General features: G+C 44.5%; 1 protein-coding gene across 1 annotated transcript in view; it reads left to right on the top strand.

Annotated features, from left to right (window-relative positions):
• ptprn2 (protein tyrosine phosphatase receptor type N2) overlaps positions 1 to 19,371 on the top strand; it is a 94,736-nt gene that overhangs the window by 44,810 nt on the left and 30,555 nt on the right. Inside the window, exon 11 of the mRNA XM_062479084.1 lies at positions 9,590 to 9,654. Within this exon, the coding sequence (XP_062335068.1) occupies positions 9,590 to 9,654 (65 nt within the window). The remainder of the gene's footprint in view (positions 1 to 9,589; positions 9,655 to 19,371) is intronic.

Raw genomic sequence — 19,371 nt, 5'->3', positions numbered from 1 at the left:
TTCCAACTGCCTCGGCGTGAACTGAACTGTAGCCCGTTTCTGTGCTTTGTGCTAGGTGTGCTATAACATCAGTGTGCTGTGGCCTCTCGTTCCTGTTCTGGGACGCGTTCTGTGGCGTGTCGCACCTGCAAACACTGGCGTTCTGTAGCGTTTCGTTCCTTTAGACACCGGCGTTCTGTAGCGTGTCGTTCCTGTACACGTCGGTGTGCAGTAGTGGTGAGATGCCGTGCTACTTCCTCCCAGTCCATCTCCTGCCGGCGGCTCTAATTAGACTGATAAGCAACGCCGCTGGAACCAGCCTGCGCCTGGTAATCAGGCCCACGGAGCCCAGACAGACGGCCAAATGAGGAGGAGATGAGCCATGCAGCACAACAGGTGTCCTTAAAGAGACAGGGAATGACACGCCGGTGCGAAGCTCAGGACTGCAGTGCTGGAGGATGTGTAAACATGTGAAACACACAGTACGTGTGGTTTGGTCCAGGGACGTGCACCAGAATCTAGCATCTTCAGTCTATTCTAGTCTCTCCTCTTTCTTCTCGTTTCTGATGGTCTGTGATTTTCCTTGGTTAGTGTCAGGCATGCTATGTGCATGCTAATGATTATAATAGCTTTGTCCTAAAGCAATATTGTGATAAAAACAACCACCCACATTCGGACACATCAGCCCAGTGGGATTATGGGAAATGTTGTCCCTTGATCTGACACCTGTTTTAGAGTGCTGAACTATACTTTCATTAGTACACCTACCACATTCCTCCCAGCATTACAGATTGGCGAAAATTCACCATGGGATTAAGCTGTGAGGAGAGATGTTGCTGGGCTACCTTGAGGAGAGATTGCACGGGAAGGCAGACATGGAGGGAGGGAGGGAGGGAGGGTGGGAGGAGGGGGAGGAGTGCTACAACAGATATAAATTAGCTTTAGGTTATTGTTTATTCTGAGGTAAGTTTTTTTAATTCTTGCATGTGCTGACCTTGATTTAGATAAAGTAGCTCAACTCGGATGCAGGAAAGGCAGGTTATGACTACACTTTTCTGCATTTATTCCTGTTTATGTGTGAACGTGGGTGTGTGTGTGTGCATGTGTGTACTATATGTATAGTATATATGTATGCTTTGACTGGGCTGTAGATATGTTTAAATTTATAATGTTGTGTTTTCAACATCACCAGATGTGTGTGTGTACGTGTAAATGTATGTGTGTATATGTCTCTGTGTGTGTTTCTGACCACAGTGAGACCGGGGGTGATCTGTCATAGGGATTTACCTAAAAGCCTGCATACGCACATCTTTTCAGCATTAGCCACCTCTGGCTAAAAGCATTTCAAATGGTTCATCACTCTAAAATGGACAGTTTCCCCCAAAATTAATATTGACAGGAAATCTGTCCCATTAGTTTCAGAAGAACAGAGAGAAAGAGATTGATATTGAAATGATATCTTTATTTAAGACATTGCCCACAATGTTTCAAATTTTGCCATATTAGCCCAGATTTGAAGAATCACACTACAAACCAGGTTGTAACACTATTTATATTTTCTCATTCTTATGTGTGGTTCACTAATCTTGCCAGGCGCAATTCAACCAATGATTCCAAAACTCAAATCACACCTATCGGCTACTCCAGGCAGACTCAACCAATCTAACACTATTGAACCTTTACCCTATCACGTCAGTGGCACTGTGAGAAGTAAGTGGAAATCACTAACCTGAGAGTTAAGTAAATGGAAGTTGCTCTTCTGAATTCAAGAAGCCGACCATCTTCCACCCATCCCACATGCTCTTCTAATCTATCTCTTGAAACAAAAAGGGAAATTAAGTAAGGGAATTGTCATTTCAAATGCCAGTGCAATAATGACAATAAGTAGAGACTTGTAGGTCTTTTCACTTTCTTACATATTTATCACTACGGGGATGATAACGTTTTATTAGAATTTGAATAAAATTAGACCAGTATTAAAGTTTCTCTTATGATTAAATAGCAGTAGCCAATGCATAATTTTAAAAGTTGTAAAGCACTTTTTTTTCTAGTGGAGTTAGAAGTATAATAGCTAGATGTTGCAGGAAATAGAAAGCCGAAGGTTCCAAGACGATGTTGAAAAGCTGAAAAAGTTGAGGTCAGCGCAGAACAACTCACTACACCGGCCCCTTTTATAATACTATAATACTATAATTTGGTGGGTGTATGGGTCCGGTGACAGCATTAGTATTGTAGTAGATCCCTTGTGTTATGGTCAGAGCCAGTTTTCCACCGCAGCCCCCCACCCAGCGCTACACACACACAACCCCCCCTTCCTACTCTTCTCTCTCTCCATCTCTCTCTCTCCATCTCTCTCTCTCCATCTCATATCTCCTGACTTGAGTGACAGATTAGTTGATTTCTAATGACAGTCGGAACAAATCTGCTGTAATGAGGTCACATCTAAGTTTTTTCCACTTTCTCAGATCACCCTTCACAGCTAGACACTATTAGGCAATGTCTCTCACCCCCCCTTCCCCCCACCCCCACCACCACCACCACCACCACACACACGCACGTACACACACACACACATACACTCGGCGTGAGAGTCGACCGGATCTCGGCTCCACTTAACATGTGTGAAGCAGATTGATCCTTTCCCCACAATGCATCCTCTCTTCAGCCAAGATGGCCGCCCTGGCGGTGAGCCTTGAGCAGATGTGTACCTCTGTCTCCCTGCTCAGTGGAGCTCACATCCTGGTTCCCGCTCCCTGCCGCTCCGCCTGCAGGGGCTGCCTGAGCAGCCGCATCCATAGCCTCATTGATTATAGGTTGTGAGGGCAATGCACTGCATGGACTACTGTACTGTAAATGAGACGATAGTGTTTAGTGTCCTGGGGTACACCGGGTGTCATGATGATTGTTTGTGTGTGTGTGTGCATGAGTATGTTATTAGTCATCATCGCTTCAAGCGGGATGTCGACATGAACAGGTCATTTGAGCCATTGCTTGGCTCAAATATGATAATTTTGGAACTAAAAAGCATGGTAAGACATGTGAGTACGTGTGTGTGTGTGTGTGTGTGTGTGTGCGCGCGTCAGCTCAGTGATGTGGTTAGTCATCGGGGACCCTGCTGGAGATGGTCCACAGAGAGAGCCCGCAGGATAATTGCTGCCACAGTGACAGGTAGGGCTGTCTCTGTCAGTGTTCTCTCTGTGGGGAGCGTGCGTACGTGCACGGCTGTGGAAGGGCGCTGTTTGTGTGGCTGTGCGTGTGTGTTTGGGAAAACATGTCATCGAGAGAGGCAGAGAGTTGTGCATGTTTGGGAGCGTGTGTCTGTTAGTGCGTGTGCGTGTGTGTGTGCGTGAGTGTGTGTGAGTGTGTGCGTGTGTGTGTGCGTGTGTGTGTGTGTGTGTGTGCGTGTGTGTGTGTTTGGGATTCAGCTTCCCAATCCCCTTCCCCAAACATATTCGTCCCCTGGTAGACTGCCTTCAGTCGTGGCAAACTGCCAGATGTTTTCATCTGTGTGATACAAGCACCCCCCCCACACATACATACACACACACACATACACACACACACCACCGACAGACACATCTACCCAAGGGAAGGGAATGAAAAGGGAATCTTTTTCGTTGTTTCAAATCTATGTTTAAATATGAGGAGGACTGTGTCTTGCTAAAATCCACATTGAGTTCGACAAATGAATCCAGTACAAACTGCTGTTTGATCTGGCTTGGAATCCAGACCCTGTGGAGTCTGGGTAATGGTGTTTATTTCACTGAGCTTTGTCGTTGTAGTTCCACTGTTCTGCTAACCGTAATTCTGTCTGAAGGGGGGAGAAGTCACTTCGAGAGATCACCAATCCGAGAAGCTGAAAAAGTGACAGAGACTAAAGGCACGGTGCTTGCGTTACGATCATTGCTTCGGATTTGTATTGTTCACTCAGTAGAAAGGCGTACCCCACTCTAATCTGTGAACCCATCCTCTTCTTCGAAACCATTGTCAAGGGCAGTTCTCATTGAATATGTCACGCATATGCTAGCTTGTCAGTTTTAGTGTGGTGGTTGGGAAGGAGCGTGGTTAGAGTGTCTCTGTTAGAATGCCTGGTGACATCCGTGAGGTTCATATCTACTGGGTTTGGCTGCTGTCCGAGTCATTTGCCACCGCCGCTGCTGCCCCCCCCCATGCCACCCTCCCCCCCCCCCACACACACACACACACACCCCCTCCCCCCCTGCTACCCTCACCCCCCCTCCCCCCCCCACACACACCCTCCCGTCTCTTGCAGTCCGTAAAGAATTGGTGTCAGCACCTATCAAATGGAAAATGCCTATTCTACACAGAGTGTCAGAGCAGCCACAATCTATTAATCAACCGGCAAGGAAGAGAGAAAGGGATCGAGAGTGTGTGTGTGTCTGTGCGTGTGTGTGTGTGCAGGTGTGTGTGTGTAACGGTGTGTACTGGCAGGACAGAGCACAGGGATTGGGGCTGAGACCCACATGAAGGTGTAATCTGCCATATTTTTTGAAAAAGAGCCCCCTCTCACAAAAGCAAAATGTAATTATAAATGTGTCATGGGGGGGGGGGGGATAATGTGTTTGATACCGAGGAGCCATGCCTGGACAGCGCACAGGACGCACCCGGCATGATGATTCCATGCCCACTTCCCCCCCGTTACGGGAATTAGACCCGCAGGCTCTGACCACGCCAGGCTACATCCGCCACCTTGTCTCCCGCTCTTTCACAGCTCCGCTCTGAGCCTCTCGCCCTTTAACGTGGCGCATTGTTGTAAACAGCCCAACAGACAAGGCAGAAAACCCAGGCTGGCGTTTTAAAGAAGACGTTTGGCCGGGGTAAAATTCTCTAGGTGGGATTTAAAGGGTAGGCTCTCTTTCGGTTTAGGGGGCAGTCTTGCATGGAGCTGGTATTGGAGGATCGTGGGGAGTTTATTCAGACTGCAAAGCAACAGTGGGTTGCCGTGCAGTGCTGTTGGTTTAGCCACAGGAAGATATTGATCAGACTTGAATAAACAATAAACCGGAGAAGACCCCCACTGGTTCCCAGCATGGCTGCACCATGTGACCTGGATTGAGGCGTACGATTGGTCCATCCAACTGCGTTATTTGGCATTAATGATGTCATACTCATGGAGACGGTGGATGTATTAGCAGCGGCGGAGGGAGAATAAAGTATTTTGTTTTTCCTCTGTAACCTCTCGCTTTCTCCTTTCTAATTTCCACACCTCTCTTCCGGAGGTATATTTCCATCTCCCCCATTCATTTGTCGGTTCTCTCTGTGATTTGGTGTCTGGGTTTATCAAAGCAGAGGGAGCAGAACAACAACTTATATCCATAAAGATAAATACAAAATGGAAAGGAGGGTTCGGGAATTGTCTCAGGAAAGATGGCTGTGTGTGTATGTGCGTAGCTTTGTTTGTGCGTTGAGGTGTGCATCTACTGTTTGTGAGGTTTGCCTCACAGTCTTCTTTCTGTGCCCTGCTGACATTGTAATCTTGCATCCATAGCCTTTGAATTTGTTTCTCCGTCATTGTGCAGAATATTGAATTCACCCTGGTGAAAAACCTGCCATGGACATTGAAAAACAAATAAGGCCACATCATCCATGTAAAGGTGACAACAATATCAGCAAGATGTTTTACATTTTGATAAGAATCAGCATATCATAGAGAATTTTAACAATAAAATAAAATGTGAAAGGCCACGTTGTACCATATTGCATGTATGGTCTATGTAATGAAGATGCCACATCTGTGAAATGAGAATGGGAGTGGCAGAGACCGAGAAATGTGATTATTTTTTTCATTCCCCTCCCATGATTTTAACTGAAACATGAGCCCTGATGTGTCCCTCCCTCCCCCCATCCTCCTATCCCTCCTTACCTCCTTTTCCTCCATCCTTCTCTCCATCCTTCTCTCCATCCGCCTCCATCTTTCCCTCTCCTTCCCCTCACTGTGTGATGTGTACAGACAGCCTTCATATGTGCGCAGGGGGGTGGGAGGAGAGGGACAGGCACAATTGGCAGCTTTAATATCGGAGTGATTGCCAGTTGATAAGGCTAACGGTTGTTGAGAGGGAGAGAGAGAGAGAGAGTCAGCCCTCTTCCGCAATAAACACTTTCATTTTGTTTGGTGAGAGCGACGAGCGGAGAGATGGATGTTTGGTTGGGGGGGTTGGAGGATTGGGGGGGCTGTCGACCTGAGGAACGAGGCGAAGGAAGGATAGAGGGGAAAGTGAAGAATGATGAGATGGGCGGGGGATGCATATTCAATATTAAAAGATCAATCAGGAAGGGGGGTGGGGGGGTGGGAAGGTCGTGAAATATGCATTTTGTCATCTACGCCTCCATTTTGTGGCAACATTTCAATCCCTGTGACAACAAAGGCTGCTGTGTCGTGTCTGATGCAAACCTGACAAACGTCTCTATGTGTTGGAGACGTAATTGCAAAATACCAACAACAAACATATTCTTTATGACTGAGCAATATCATTAATTTATGAATGTAATAAGTGGTAATAGGTATTGGCTTTTCAGAGGGATCATTTTGAAGGCACCGCACATATTTGTCCTTGTGCTACATGTAGAATGTCAAGCATTTCAAAAAACAATATGGAATTGAATAACATTTCTGAGCCACTTCCAGTATGACATGCTAAAGCTCTTGAACAGGAGCAGATGAGCTTTGAGTGTTTATTTGCCAAGGCTGTGCAAATGGTGCTTTTAGGCTCGCAACGGCTGATTAAAATGGCCTCTCTCTTTTCCCGGCTCCTTCAGACTTCTTGACTAGAGCCTGGGGCTGGGGGCACGAAGAAGAGAACCCTTGTAATGAACGAAAACCTTTGTGTTTTCTCAATGTTTTGAATGCCCACCGAGGCATGTCTATGCCAGCTGAAGACAAGTCTTAGTGTGGGCGCAGTTATGGCCAGGAACATCAGTGTGAAATTATATCAATATTTTAAATATATAGTATATATATAATATTATATTACATATGAAATGTAAAAAGGGTACATGTTGTCATGGAAAACTACACTCCACTCTAAATCTGAGTCAATCTGTGTCAAGTTTAGAAAGCTAAAGACACCTGAGAATAGGACTTAAGGAGAATAGGGTTGTGAGACACCATGACCAAAAACGTTCATCTGAACAGCTGGACCTCTCCAGTCTGCCTAGTATAGATGGAATTAGGGAGACTCAGGCAATACGCTAATTAAAATTCATGAAGGGAACAAAAGCTGCAAAATGAGACCCGACATCCATTTTCACAGTCTCCCTCAAACGTTCGCGGCCATCAAGACAATCGTGAGGTAAATATGAAAGCTGCAGCATCATCCAGGTTCAGACCATCTGTGTCCCAAGAGGAAGGAATTTCAATTTCAATCATTTCAATGTATTGAATGAAAGCTTGAAGGGACATTTCATCCCAAAATCTACAATACATATTTTCCATCTATAGTGCTATATTTCATACGGGATGCAGTTTCATGTAGGAACTATTTTCTTTCTACCCAACTACACACTACACTACATATTCTATTCGGTGAAACAGTTGTCATTTTGGGGTTAGGGGAATGCATAAAGCAAATCTGGGTATTTTAGACTGAGAAAAACAGGTTTCGCACATAAAAAAAAAATACAAATAGTGCCACTCATTCAGTTCTTACAATCAACACTGCTTCCTTCTCCTTTAAGTGTCTAATGTGAGCTCCTCGTCTAGCAAATACTGACCTTCAGTTTTCTTTGGTTCCTCCATAAGCCAGATAATGCCAGCTTGTCACTCAAACTGGAACCACAGCCTGATGTAAGGACTAACTGTGTGTTGGTTTCAAATTTAATCTTTCTTGGTTTGACTGACTTGCTGTACCCCCCCCCCCATCCCCAAAGGGGTCCTCATTAAGACCAAACGGTGAGCATGACCTTTCACTCGCCCGCGCTCCCACCCCCGCCCAGCTGGGTCTAATTGCCTCCCTCATTACCCCCACCCTAAATAACACTGGCGATGAGCAGGTACTTCAGTTGCGGAGGAAACAAGATGGCCACCCACAGCTTTTCAGAAATGATGTACAGCCAAGGGAGAGTGGGAAAAGAAAAGCACAGTTTGTGAGTGCTATGTTTGGTACATATATAATTGAGATAAAAGATGTGTGCTGCTGAACCCCCATATTCACTACAACCGATGAACTATACATTTGTGTACCATAATAGACAGTGTAGAGCAGTGTAGTAGAATGTCAAAGGGTTGCCAGGTTGGTACTGCAAAAACCATATCCTCTGTTCTATTAATCTGCCTCCTGCCTGACTGTACAGCCCAGCAACCCCCCCCCCACACACACACACACACACACACACTTTTGGGCACTCCTACTCCCAATCCTCCTCCCCATCCTTCAATCTACAAATCCTGACCATCATTAAGATGTCCCCATTGCTATGGTGATGGCTGATGAGATGATAGGGAGATCATTGCTAAGGGAGAGAGAGAGAGAGAGAGAGAGAGAGAGAGAGAGAGAGAGAGAGAGAGAGAGAGAGAGAGAGAGAGAGAGAGAGAGAGAGAGAGAGAAGACAGGCAAAGAGATAGAAGCAGCCTTCCTAATGATTACTCCCCCTAAAAGTAACGTGCTTAATTAGATGGAATGCTGCATAAATTGCAGACTGTGGAATCATTGGGATAGATTAAAATACTAATTAAACAGGCCCTTGCCGAATTTGGAGTGTGGGGTAGAGTTCAGCTCTTCAGGGTCATTTACATACCCTTCATCTGGGGAAATGGGATTTTAAAGGACCTTCTTTCTCTCTCTCTCTCCTTCTCTTTCTTTCTTTCTTTCTCTCTCTCCTTCTCCTCCCATTAGGCGATACATTCAAATGCTAACAAACTCAATTAAAATTATACTTGTTTTTTTTTTCTACTCTTTTCACCCTATAATTTGGTATAATCTATGAAGTTCTCTTTGATTTTGTTTTTCAATATAGACATTTCCTTCCGAGTGAGGTTTGAGAGGGTAGATAAGTGACGGAACCAAACATCTTCAGAAGTCTGTGATCTATAAACGTTCTGTGTCCGTCCTGTTTCACTTTGATCTGCATGTGAATATTGTTCCAGAGTACATGTGAATTGATTATATATTTATTGATCAAACTCATTTGTGTAAAACTACAGAGCTCCATTTAATTTCTTCTGTCGATGTACAACATTAGCTACTAGACGAGGATTGGAATACCAGTTCTGGTTACAGAGCATTTAAATAGTGCAACACTTTGGCCCCAAAGCCTTTCGGGATACCCACACTGGACTGTAGAACTTGGACTTCACGGCTGGAGATCTCCTTTTTTTCACCAGCTTGAACCTTCCAAGAGTGAGAGTTGGAGCGGTCACTGTGTGACAAGTTTGACATCTGACTCATTCTCACACACACACACACACACACACAAACACGCGCACACCATGTCTGTCTTTGTCACTCTCACACTCATGGCAGGAACTTGAAGGTCAAACTCCTCTCCTGTCTCTTTCCCCAGATGTACACACCACAAACACACACACCACAAACTCACACACACGTACACGCACACACACATGCACCAACTCCTGTCCTTGTGTGTTTTCCAGCCCAGCAGAAGCAGCAGCTGGAGAAGGAAGCGAGTCTGAAGATCCTGGAGTCTGGAGTCAGTGATGTAAGTCATGCTTGATGACATCAATGTTCTGGCATGGTGAATAATAACCACGTACACTGTGTGCTGTGGGGTCTGAAGAGCACAAGTTGACTTCTAGCACTTTCCAAAGCTTGTTTTTTTTGAACATCCTATGCAGGCCCACATAATTTTGTATCTATTTTCATCTGAGTCACTGGCTTTATAATAATTAATAGTGTTAGAAGAAGCTCAGATGGAATGTCCCTGTTAGATCCTATACTGCTGGGTGCTATGGAGTGTACTGAAGGTACAATATTTCTAAGGTTTATACGCAAAGATGCAACAGGCAAGATGCTGTAATTTGTTGAGACATGCAGACTGGGGCTCTTTTCATTGTAAGGTACTTTGATTAGATAGAGGTCTCTTTTGGGATATTGCTCAAGCAACACAGCGCCATCATTCATTTTTTATAATATCTTTGTCCGACCTCAATACTAGTTCCTTTATGCGTCTCGCACTGTTTGTCAAAATCATTGATCTCTAGCCAAACGTATTTCCCTCAGAGCGCGTTGCTTTGAAACATGTCCCCCCTCAGTCATTTCCTGTTCCTCTTAAGGTTTAATTTTTTTGTTGCCATGGCAAAGAAAAAACAACAAGACAAAGCCGTGTGCATTATTTGACACTTTAAAAGAGCAGGTGATTGCAAGCTCTAAAGGAACAATACGCAGATTATCCAGAGTGCCGTCACTTTGGCTCGAAATCCTGCCTGCAAATATTCATTGGAACCAAATTAAGAGCGTTGAGTTAGGGTGCGTGAAGATGAGAGGGCGCGATACGCGTTTCGTCTCGACATTAATAAATATTCATGTGTGTGGAGGTGAGAAACTAATCAAGGGTCTATTGATGCGACTGTGGCATCTTCCTCCATCAAGGCGTGTAAATAGGGCGCTCTGTGGTAACAAAACACAAGAACACCATCAGCCTCCCCCGGCCGCCCAGATCACAAGGTATTCTGGGAGCTAAATGGACGCGGCCCCTCTTGCATTGGGGACCTACTGTCGTCCATGGCAACAGGCGCTCTACGTAGAGACCAGATCATTCCGCCCTGGGTCAATATTGCCTCGCTCATCCTCCTGTCCTTGTCACACCTTCCTCTTCCTCCCTCTTTCATCTGTGCCCTCCTTTTCTACCCAATTTCATTCTCTTCATCTCAGTGTAACGAGTCATTTTTCACCCATACCCAGACTCTCTCTCTTTCTTTCACTCTGTCTTTTTCTTTCTCTCTCTCCCTTGTCTCTCGCTCAACAGACAGCACTTAGCCACAGTGCAGGGCTCTGTTTGTAATATTGGTCCTATTTGTAGATAATTAGCTACAATCATAATCTCCCTGCAGGATTCAGAGAGAGGGCGGGAGGGGGGAGAGGGGGTTGGAGTGACAGAGGGAGGGGAGGGGGGGGGGAGGGGGGGAGGGGGGGAGGGGGTAGGGCGGGAGCCATCAGTCTTTCACTCCGGGAGCAAAAAATCTGATCCATCTTGTGTGTTTATGTGTGTGTGTGTGTGTGAGTGTGAGTGTGAGCGTGTGTAGATAAAGTATGTGTGTGGACTGTAGTAGGCTATACAGCATGATGGATGGACATCTCATGGTCGAGTTAAAAGCTAAAAACTGGCACTATAAAGAATGAGCACCGTGATAACCATGGTCTACATCAGGAATGATTCAGCATGATTTAGTCGGTCAAGTGAATGAACGGGGGCAGAAAGATAACTAAGAGCAAAGGGATTTGGTGAGGATGTGAAGCCTGTGAAGTGGGCTCTTTAAATCCATTAGCTGGAATGATGTTTGGGAAAACTACTGCTTTAGTATTTGATGGTTTGACCCAGGTTATGAGTGAATTGATAGCTAGTAAAACCCTGTCCTGTGGGATCCAATTAAAATGGTAGGATTCAAAGACCGGAATAGTTAGTGGTCTGACTTACTAACCTGCTTCTTTTTGTGTTAGTAAAGGCTCATCACAAGGATGGGAATACTGTAGAGTATAGTGTTCCCACTCTCTCCCTTCTCTCAATCTTCTCTCTCCCTTCTCTGAATCTTCCTTTTAGAAGGCAGAAAATGACAAAACAGCTTAGAAAGATGCCCGGATAGCAATTGGCATCAAAAGTGGAAGATATTGACCAAGATAGGCAAATGTCAAAGAGGTGTGTGATGGAGAGGGGCCAGGGAGGGGGGTGATCGATACTCCACAAGAGCCGCTCATCTATAGATTATCTTAAACTCATCTTGTAAATACCCCTCCTCCTCCTCTCCTCCTTTTCCCCCTGTACTGTTTTATTTAATTACGCAAGCTCAATTTACAGGAAGATGGAAACGCAGTAGAAGGTTGTAGACACGCTCATTCTGTCATAGTAAACTCTGATTCTTTCAAAACACACTTGTTTTGGACCTGAAAGACAACAGTGCTGGTATACAAGCTGGGAGGTTGCGGGCATCGTGAAGTTGTAAGAAGGAAAAATGAGAGGGCGAGCAAAACCAAAAAGCCACAGGTACATTCTGACATTATCTTAGTCTCATCCCTTGAGCCAGTTGTCCATAACTGTGTGTATTGGCCATATTTAAAACGAATGGAGACCCCCAGAATACCAAAAAAACTGAATACCAACTACCACCAGTGGTAGCCTGGTAAAAGCCAAGGACAATATCCAGATGGCAGGACCCAGTTTGGAGGAGCGAGAAGCCTCAGAAGCACACAGAGCCTCCTCCAAGTATCCTTATCTCATGTCTCCTTCTAGTCTCTCTTTTTCAGATGTTGTTGATCTGGTGAGGGTATGTGTGTGTGTGTGTGGGTGTGCCTGCGTGTGTTCGGGGCGTGCAAATACGGGGTCTGTAAAGGTTTGCATTCGCTTCCAGCCCCAGACACAGCATGGAAGGTGCCAGCAGGGGAAATGTGTGTGTGTGTGTGGAGAGGAGTATGGGGGTGGGGGGTTATGGGATTGCGGTGCTTGTCGGTCAAACTCCCTGGCGACTGGCGTTGCTAGGGGGAGTTGACCTGACAGACAGATGCTCCCTAGCATGCACATCAACCCCCCAGTCACCTACAGAGTCACAGCCCCCCCTCCCTCATACACACATAAATACTAACATACACACCCCTTCCACCCATATCTGTGCTTTGCATGTTAAATGCACATACTGTACAGAACACAAATATTTCTCTACTACAAATAGCATTGTAAATGTCTACTTTTGAGAACTTTCTAAAGCATTGTAAAGAAAGCTGGCCAGTTAGTCCCCATGTCTTTCTGTTGACAGGTAAAATTGAGATTCATTGAGATTTTGACAGTGGTCTCATATCGTAGACAACTGCTGCAAACTGCTTATGTTAAGAGACACTCATTAAGTGAGGAATTCCCCAAGCTGCACGTCAACTGATTATTCAACCAACAATTGTAAATCATATATGGCAGGCAGGGATCTCAGCAGATTAAACCCTCTGTGTGTTTGTGTATGTGTGTGTGTGTACGGTATGTGTGCATGTGGTGGTTTTTGCTATGCATTGTGTGCACGTGCACGTCCTTAAGTGAGGAGTGTTTTCAGTGTGTATAAATGTCTGTGTGTATGTATATGTGTATATAAGTATTTATATATGTATGTGTGTGTGTTTACTTATCATACCCTGGGCTGTGGAATTGAATTACCTCCCAGAGGAACCTTTAAAGATTCCCATTCCATCTCCTCTGTCCACATAATGGGACTGGATTCAGGAGAAATAAACATTAGAGGATAATCCTGTCGTCTGTCAAGAGGAAGGAAATGCCGGAGAATGCCACCATCTTAGAAAGGAGAAGGCCCTTGTGGTTTCCTTAATCAAAGTCACTGGGTGGAGAAGCAGAGGCAGAACTCATCTCGGGGAAAAGGTTGCCGACGGTGATGACCTCTCACCACTGGATTTGGAAGGCTTTCTTCCCAATTTCCTGCCCTATAATGAACGGAGTGAGCATAAGGGGCAACGACGCTCAAAAACATGTCAACTAGCCCTCGGAAAATGATACTGTACTTTAAAGAAAGCAGAAGGTGAAGGAGTTTGACCTTCATTTTTATGATTTACTTGATAAGAAAATCCATTGGTTGCTCACGGTGACCGACTGTTTGGGTATACAGTACTTTTTTATATTTATAGTTTTTGTTTGCTCATACTCACAGCTTGTCAGAAGTAAAACTGATTCAGTTTCATGTTACATCGTTAACTAGAGAGGGTACAATTTCTGGGGAAATTGTAGGGTGTGCTTGCTTGCGTCGGTTGCACAGGGGTCCGATTTTGAATGACATTTTTACAACTGATATTTCTGTATATTTTATATAAAAATGCATACTTATTATTTATAAAGATGACATAGATTTAAAAGCATTTTTTTTTGCTGCTCATTTACAACTGAAAATACGAGTGAAGTGTAGAATGAAATAGATGTCTTCTCATTTCCCCTGCAAGAGGCAGCCTCATCGTTGAAACAAAACGAATAAATTGGGCAGACCGGTGTAAAAATTGACCTAATCTCTATGACTTAAACGTCATTTTAAGTTTTTCCCTTCTCATGATATTTTCAGGCATTTAGCCTACTCATTGCATTCATTCATTAATAAAGAACCCCCTTTGAAGATTATTCTACGACGTTGCCCGGCAGTAGAAGATGGAATCGCGATTCAAACAGTACCATCTGCTAACGGAAAATATGCCCCCCAAAACGTAAATAAGCTTGACATTTATTTAGTGGAAAATCGCTCATTCATAAAAAGCTCACTGGTAGCGATCATTGTCAAACATGTTCTGTCGCCGTTTGACTTCCTACAGCTGTGTAGATGTTTTTGTAGTGTCTCGCGTAGGCTACAGCGTTGCAGTAAGCAACACTGGTTTGAAACCACAGGTAATGGTAATTTCACCAACAAATCGTTTACTAATGTCAGAATAAATCCTACAACGAAAATGTATATGTGAGGAATGTTTATTTTAACGATTGAAAACAGATAACGCTACATCATAGACCACTGTAGTATGTGTTGCCCGGGCAACACAGGCTAATGTCATGATGCTAATACTTCAGTGAAATAGTAGTTAGACTACTGTTTCCGAAAGTAGATGTACTTCCTTAATAATATCAGCTTATATTGTACATTACACATCACAATTGTGTGTCATATCACAAAGTAAAATTAGTAAATAGTTATCACCTGGCCTCTTTGCTTGTGGCGTTTCTGCAGCTGCCTTGCAGTAAAGCTATAGTTAGCCTAGCTATCTCCCAGAAGTTAACGAGCTGCTAAACTAATATTCTGCTAGAGGTAGTCACGCGAGTTTTCGTGACGTTAGTGACGTAAGTAGCGTCATTGACTGTGGTTAGCAAGTTAGCCACCGTTAGCTTCACTTTTCGACACAAAAACGTAATTTCTACTTAAACCGTGCAACGGAACGTAAATCCCAATACAAGCAACTCAATCGGTACCAGGACGAAACGTTTGACACCTAGGTTGTCTATGTAGGCCAAATATTGACTGAGTTTTAGGGGGGCAAAAAGAATAATAATAATATATATGTGAGAGAACAAAGGTTGTGCCCTTGCCGAAGGCAAAGCACACCCAATTATGTTATCTCATTTTGGTAACAGAATCTCTGTAAATGTAATTAAACACGTTTGTCCAGGGAGGTAATCAGGCCCAGTGGTGAGATAAGTGTCTTTGTTGTTAAGACTGTGAGACTGTAGGTGTTACTTTCAGCAAACATGGAGGTGTGTGTGTGTGTTCCATGTGCTGGTTCTAGTTTGTGTGTGCTGAGCTTGTGTGTGTGTGTATGTGTTTAAGTGGTGAGAATTGCTAAAGTCTACAGTGAGTGTGTGTTTGTGTGTTTATGTGTGGGGGTGTACTATTTGTGGCACCTTTTACATGTCAGTAGAGCAGCCATTCGTGTTTATCAGCCTACATAGCTTTCAGGACATAGCTGACCTTGAAAACTTGTGTTAAAGTTGTTAGCTGAATCTTTTTATTGTCTTACATATATTTATTTGTTCCCTAAACTACACATGGCCTTCATAATGTTTACCTCTCTTGAACAAGCAGACCTACCATATGTATTTACTATGCTTCAAGCTGCACATCATTTGGGAGATGCATGGACCATCAGAGGACCTTTGACACATGAGTCAGAGATCACAACAAACAACACCCAGCCTGACACAATCATCCTGCTTCCAATCTGCCCATCTAACAGGGAATACTTAGAGGGCTTACTGTACAGGTATCTCAAGCAATTTGTATCTGAAATACGCAGATTGCGTATTTCGTATGATGTGAAATTGTAGCGCTACAGTACGTGATGTACATTGTGTGATAGATGTTGTTGTCAGGCCAGCACATTAGAGGACATGTGCTCTCATTTAATCTAACAGGTTCTGATTGGTGTAACACGCTCATTTGTCATGTACGTGATGTGAAGCCATCGCCAAATCCGTCAGGGAGTGGAGAACAGCAGCAAATCATTTTAGACAAGAAAAAAAAAAAAGGAAGAAAAACTTCAAAGAAGACCACGCTGACCCTTCACTGCTTTGGCAAAGGCATAGACATACAGTACATGGTAAAATATATAAATAAATTGTGATCAGAGTTTACAAATTGATCTCAAGCGCCATGGCTACATGCTTTGCTTCAAAGCATGTATTTCCACTCTGCTTATTTTATTTCTTTATTTAATTATTTGTCTTTCTTTTTTTTCTCTCTCTCCAAGCAAGGGGCTTTTAAGGGTTTGGAGATGAAAGAGAAACACATTCATTTTCATGTTAATGTCTCATTCTCATTTGTGTTGATTTCATGTTGGCACCAGTGGGGAACCTGCTTTATAGCAGGGGCTGGTTCATATGTATACAGTGTAGTATGTAGAGGGTCTTAATCTAGTTCAGATGTAGGGTTGTGGTCTATATATATAGGCCATGGACTACTGGTTGCAATATTTGTAGATATTTTGACCAATAGAGGCAATTTGATTCAATGTGAAATACAGCATAGGCATGTGTCTTTATTTGTCTTTCAGTTGGAGTGACAGTGTGTGTGTGTGTTTGAGTGTATGTCTGTGGGTGCCTTTATTTGTCTGTGTGTGTTTCTGTTTGAGTGACTGAGTGTGTGTCTGTCCTGAATAACTGTGTGTGTGAGTGTGCATGTGTGTGTGCGAGAGACCACAGATCAATGAGGCGGCAGCCCTGCCAGAATTCCCACGATGATGTCGACCAATCCAACACCCACCCCTCCCCTGGGGACCGACACCCACCCCTCCCCTTTAAACTGGGGAAACGGCAACCAAAAAAAATCTGCAGCGTAAGAAGACCATTCTGGCTGTCCAAAAAAATGTGGGTTTTAAATGCCAGGGCCGTGGCTGAGCTACATGTGAAATGTCATGGAGGAGAAGCCCCACTGTGCCCGCTCCGTGTTTAGATCTCCCCTCTATGGAGACGCCATCCGACTCCGACTGATGAAAGCCTAACTAGCGGTTTCACCACTCGCCAACCTTTTAGCATCACCTGACCTTTGGACCGGAGGAACGCCTTTGATACCGTCACCACCGCGGGATGGTATTTCGGCTCCGGGTTTATCGCGCGGGATGGACTCTGAAGTATCAGGGAGGGAGGAAGGGAGTTGTGTGTTTTTAATGAGGAGGTAATGATGTTGAGTATTTGAATGCCTGCACCTCTCCTAGGTGAGTGATTGGTGTCGTGTTCGAGAGAGGCTCCTCGGTCCAGACTCGTCTGATGCGTTCTGCGCCATGCCTAATGAGGCACTAAAACAAGAGCACATTTCCTTGTGAGAATGCTCCTCATAGATTAAGTTCAAATCTATCATCATCTTATCATATCTATTTTTTCAAATGTATTACTGTTTTCGATGCATTGGATTCTTCTAACTAGGTAAAAAATTTTCAATGAGAAGCAATGAGAATTAACAAGGTACTGGAACATGCTATTGTGGGAATGCTGATCTATAACCTCTATATCTCTGTTATGGGGAGAGAAACATGTGATCTGGGGACACTTCTCTGACGGAGACACGTTGCCTAGCATTGGAGGGGTGGGGGGAGGGATGCAGTCCCCCCCCCCCCCCGCCCAACACACACAGAATACCCCCCATTCCCCAACCCCATGACAGCCACAGCTGGAGAAGGATGCCGAGGGTTTAAATGTCATCGTCAGAAGGGGAGGGCGGGGGCACGGCTGCCATTTGGCCCTGATGGGTCTGCACGTTAAGGGGACTGGCAGGGATGGAGGGAGGGAGGATGGAGGGCAGGTTATCTGCCTCCCGGCCCCTGGGCAGCCAGAGAAAATGGCCCGCTGCCATTCATCACATGTCTCCTCGCTCGGCGCACATCTGGCCAGATAACTGCCGTGGAGTGGCAGTGGCAGGGGGCTGCAGGCTCCGAAGATCCTTATCTGTTTGTCTGGTGCTCCTGTAAGACTGCTTCTAATGGTGCATTGTAATGACCATATCTCTCTGGCTTTTTTAAATTTATTGTGTGTGCTATTAATGGGAGTTAATGAAGGAGAACACTGCATGCAGTGTGCTATTAGGAGTGCACTGGTGTGAGTGTGCTGGGGCTGATCGGAGCTGGACAGAGGAGTGTGGACGTGCGTCTGTGTGTGCGTGACAGTAACGGTGACGATGATGACTTCATGACAAAGTGTCAAAATCACGGATGACTTCCCTGGTGATGTCATATCCGGGATGTGTGGGAGCTGGAAGTTATGGCCGCAAGCAGGGAACCGCAAATCTCCGGGGTAGGGTCCAACACTTGCGATTGTCTGCCGCCGGTGAGACCGGCTCCACCATGTGGGTGAAATAATTGGATAATTGAGTAAGTGGCTGGTGCCTTTGGCCAATAAGGTGCCTGATGGACCAAAATGGGGTTGGGTGAAAAGAGGTGAGGGACTGTGCAGAGATTAAGACAATTAAAATTTGCCAGGCTGAGATGGTCGTTCATCGACGTAGAGATAAAAAAAAAGCATTATATCAACCTACGTGAGTACGTAAAAAGTGTGTGTGCATAGCCTCTTTGAATAACTTAAAGCCTCTCTACTGTGTAATATATACAATACCTATACAATAACAGGACATATGTGAATCAATAGCAACATAATAAAGAAACACTACAATGACCAAAGGATTGTTGGGGTTGTAAATGTGAGACTAATGCCCTCATCTAGGTATTGATTAACATTGTATTAACCAGACCAAGCATTTTGTTTTATGTAGGAGAAACAAAACCAATTTAATACAACACCTATATCAATCCATTTAGTACCCCTGCCCCCCCACCCTTTTTCTGCTTCTTTTCGTTTTCTTTTTTACAGATGAACCCTTTTTCTGAAGTTTTTTTTTGGTTGCTTCGACAGCACACTGTAAGACAACCGCTTCCCTCACAGTAAATACAAACTTCTCAGTCAAATCAGCTTCTGTTGACTTTAATTGATTGTCATTTCTAATCTTGCCGTAAGTGCTAGTTCTCTGCAACGGGTTAAAATGGTCTGCGACTTGCTTGATGGGTTTTAATACCCTCCACTGGGAGGACTTTGTTACTAAGGAGCATCCATGTTATTGTAGTTCACAAAGCGCTCGAAAGTGCACCAGTACTTTGAATCTGTTGGTCCAAGAAACCACACAAGAAGCCCATGTTACAACATACAGTATAATCTGTATATATATACTGTAAGACTGTATTAACTGTTAATGTTTTTGAA

Source organism: Osmerus eperlanus, chromosome 15, assembly GCF_963692335.1.
Source record: "Osmerus eperlanus chromosome 15, fOsmEpe2.1, whole genome shotgun sequence".
NCBI lineage: Eukaryota > Metazoa > Chordata > Actinopteri > Osmeriformes > Osmeridae > Osmerus > Osmerus eperlanus.
The sequence above is the reverse complement of the archived record's forward strand: the minus strand, read 5'-3'. Positions and strand labels throughout refer to the sequence as shown.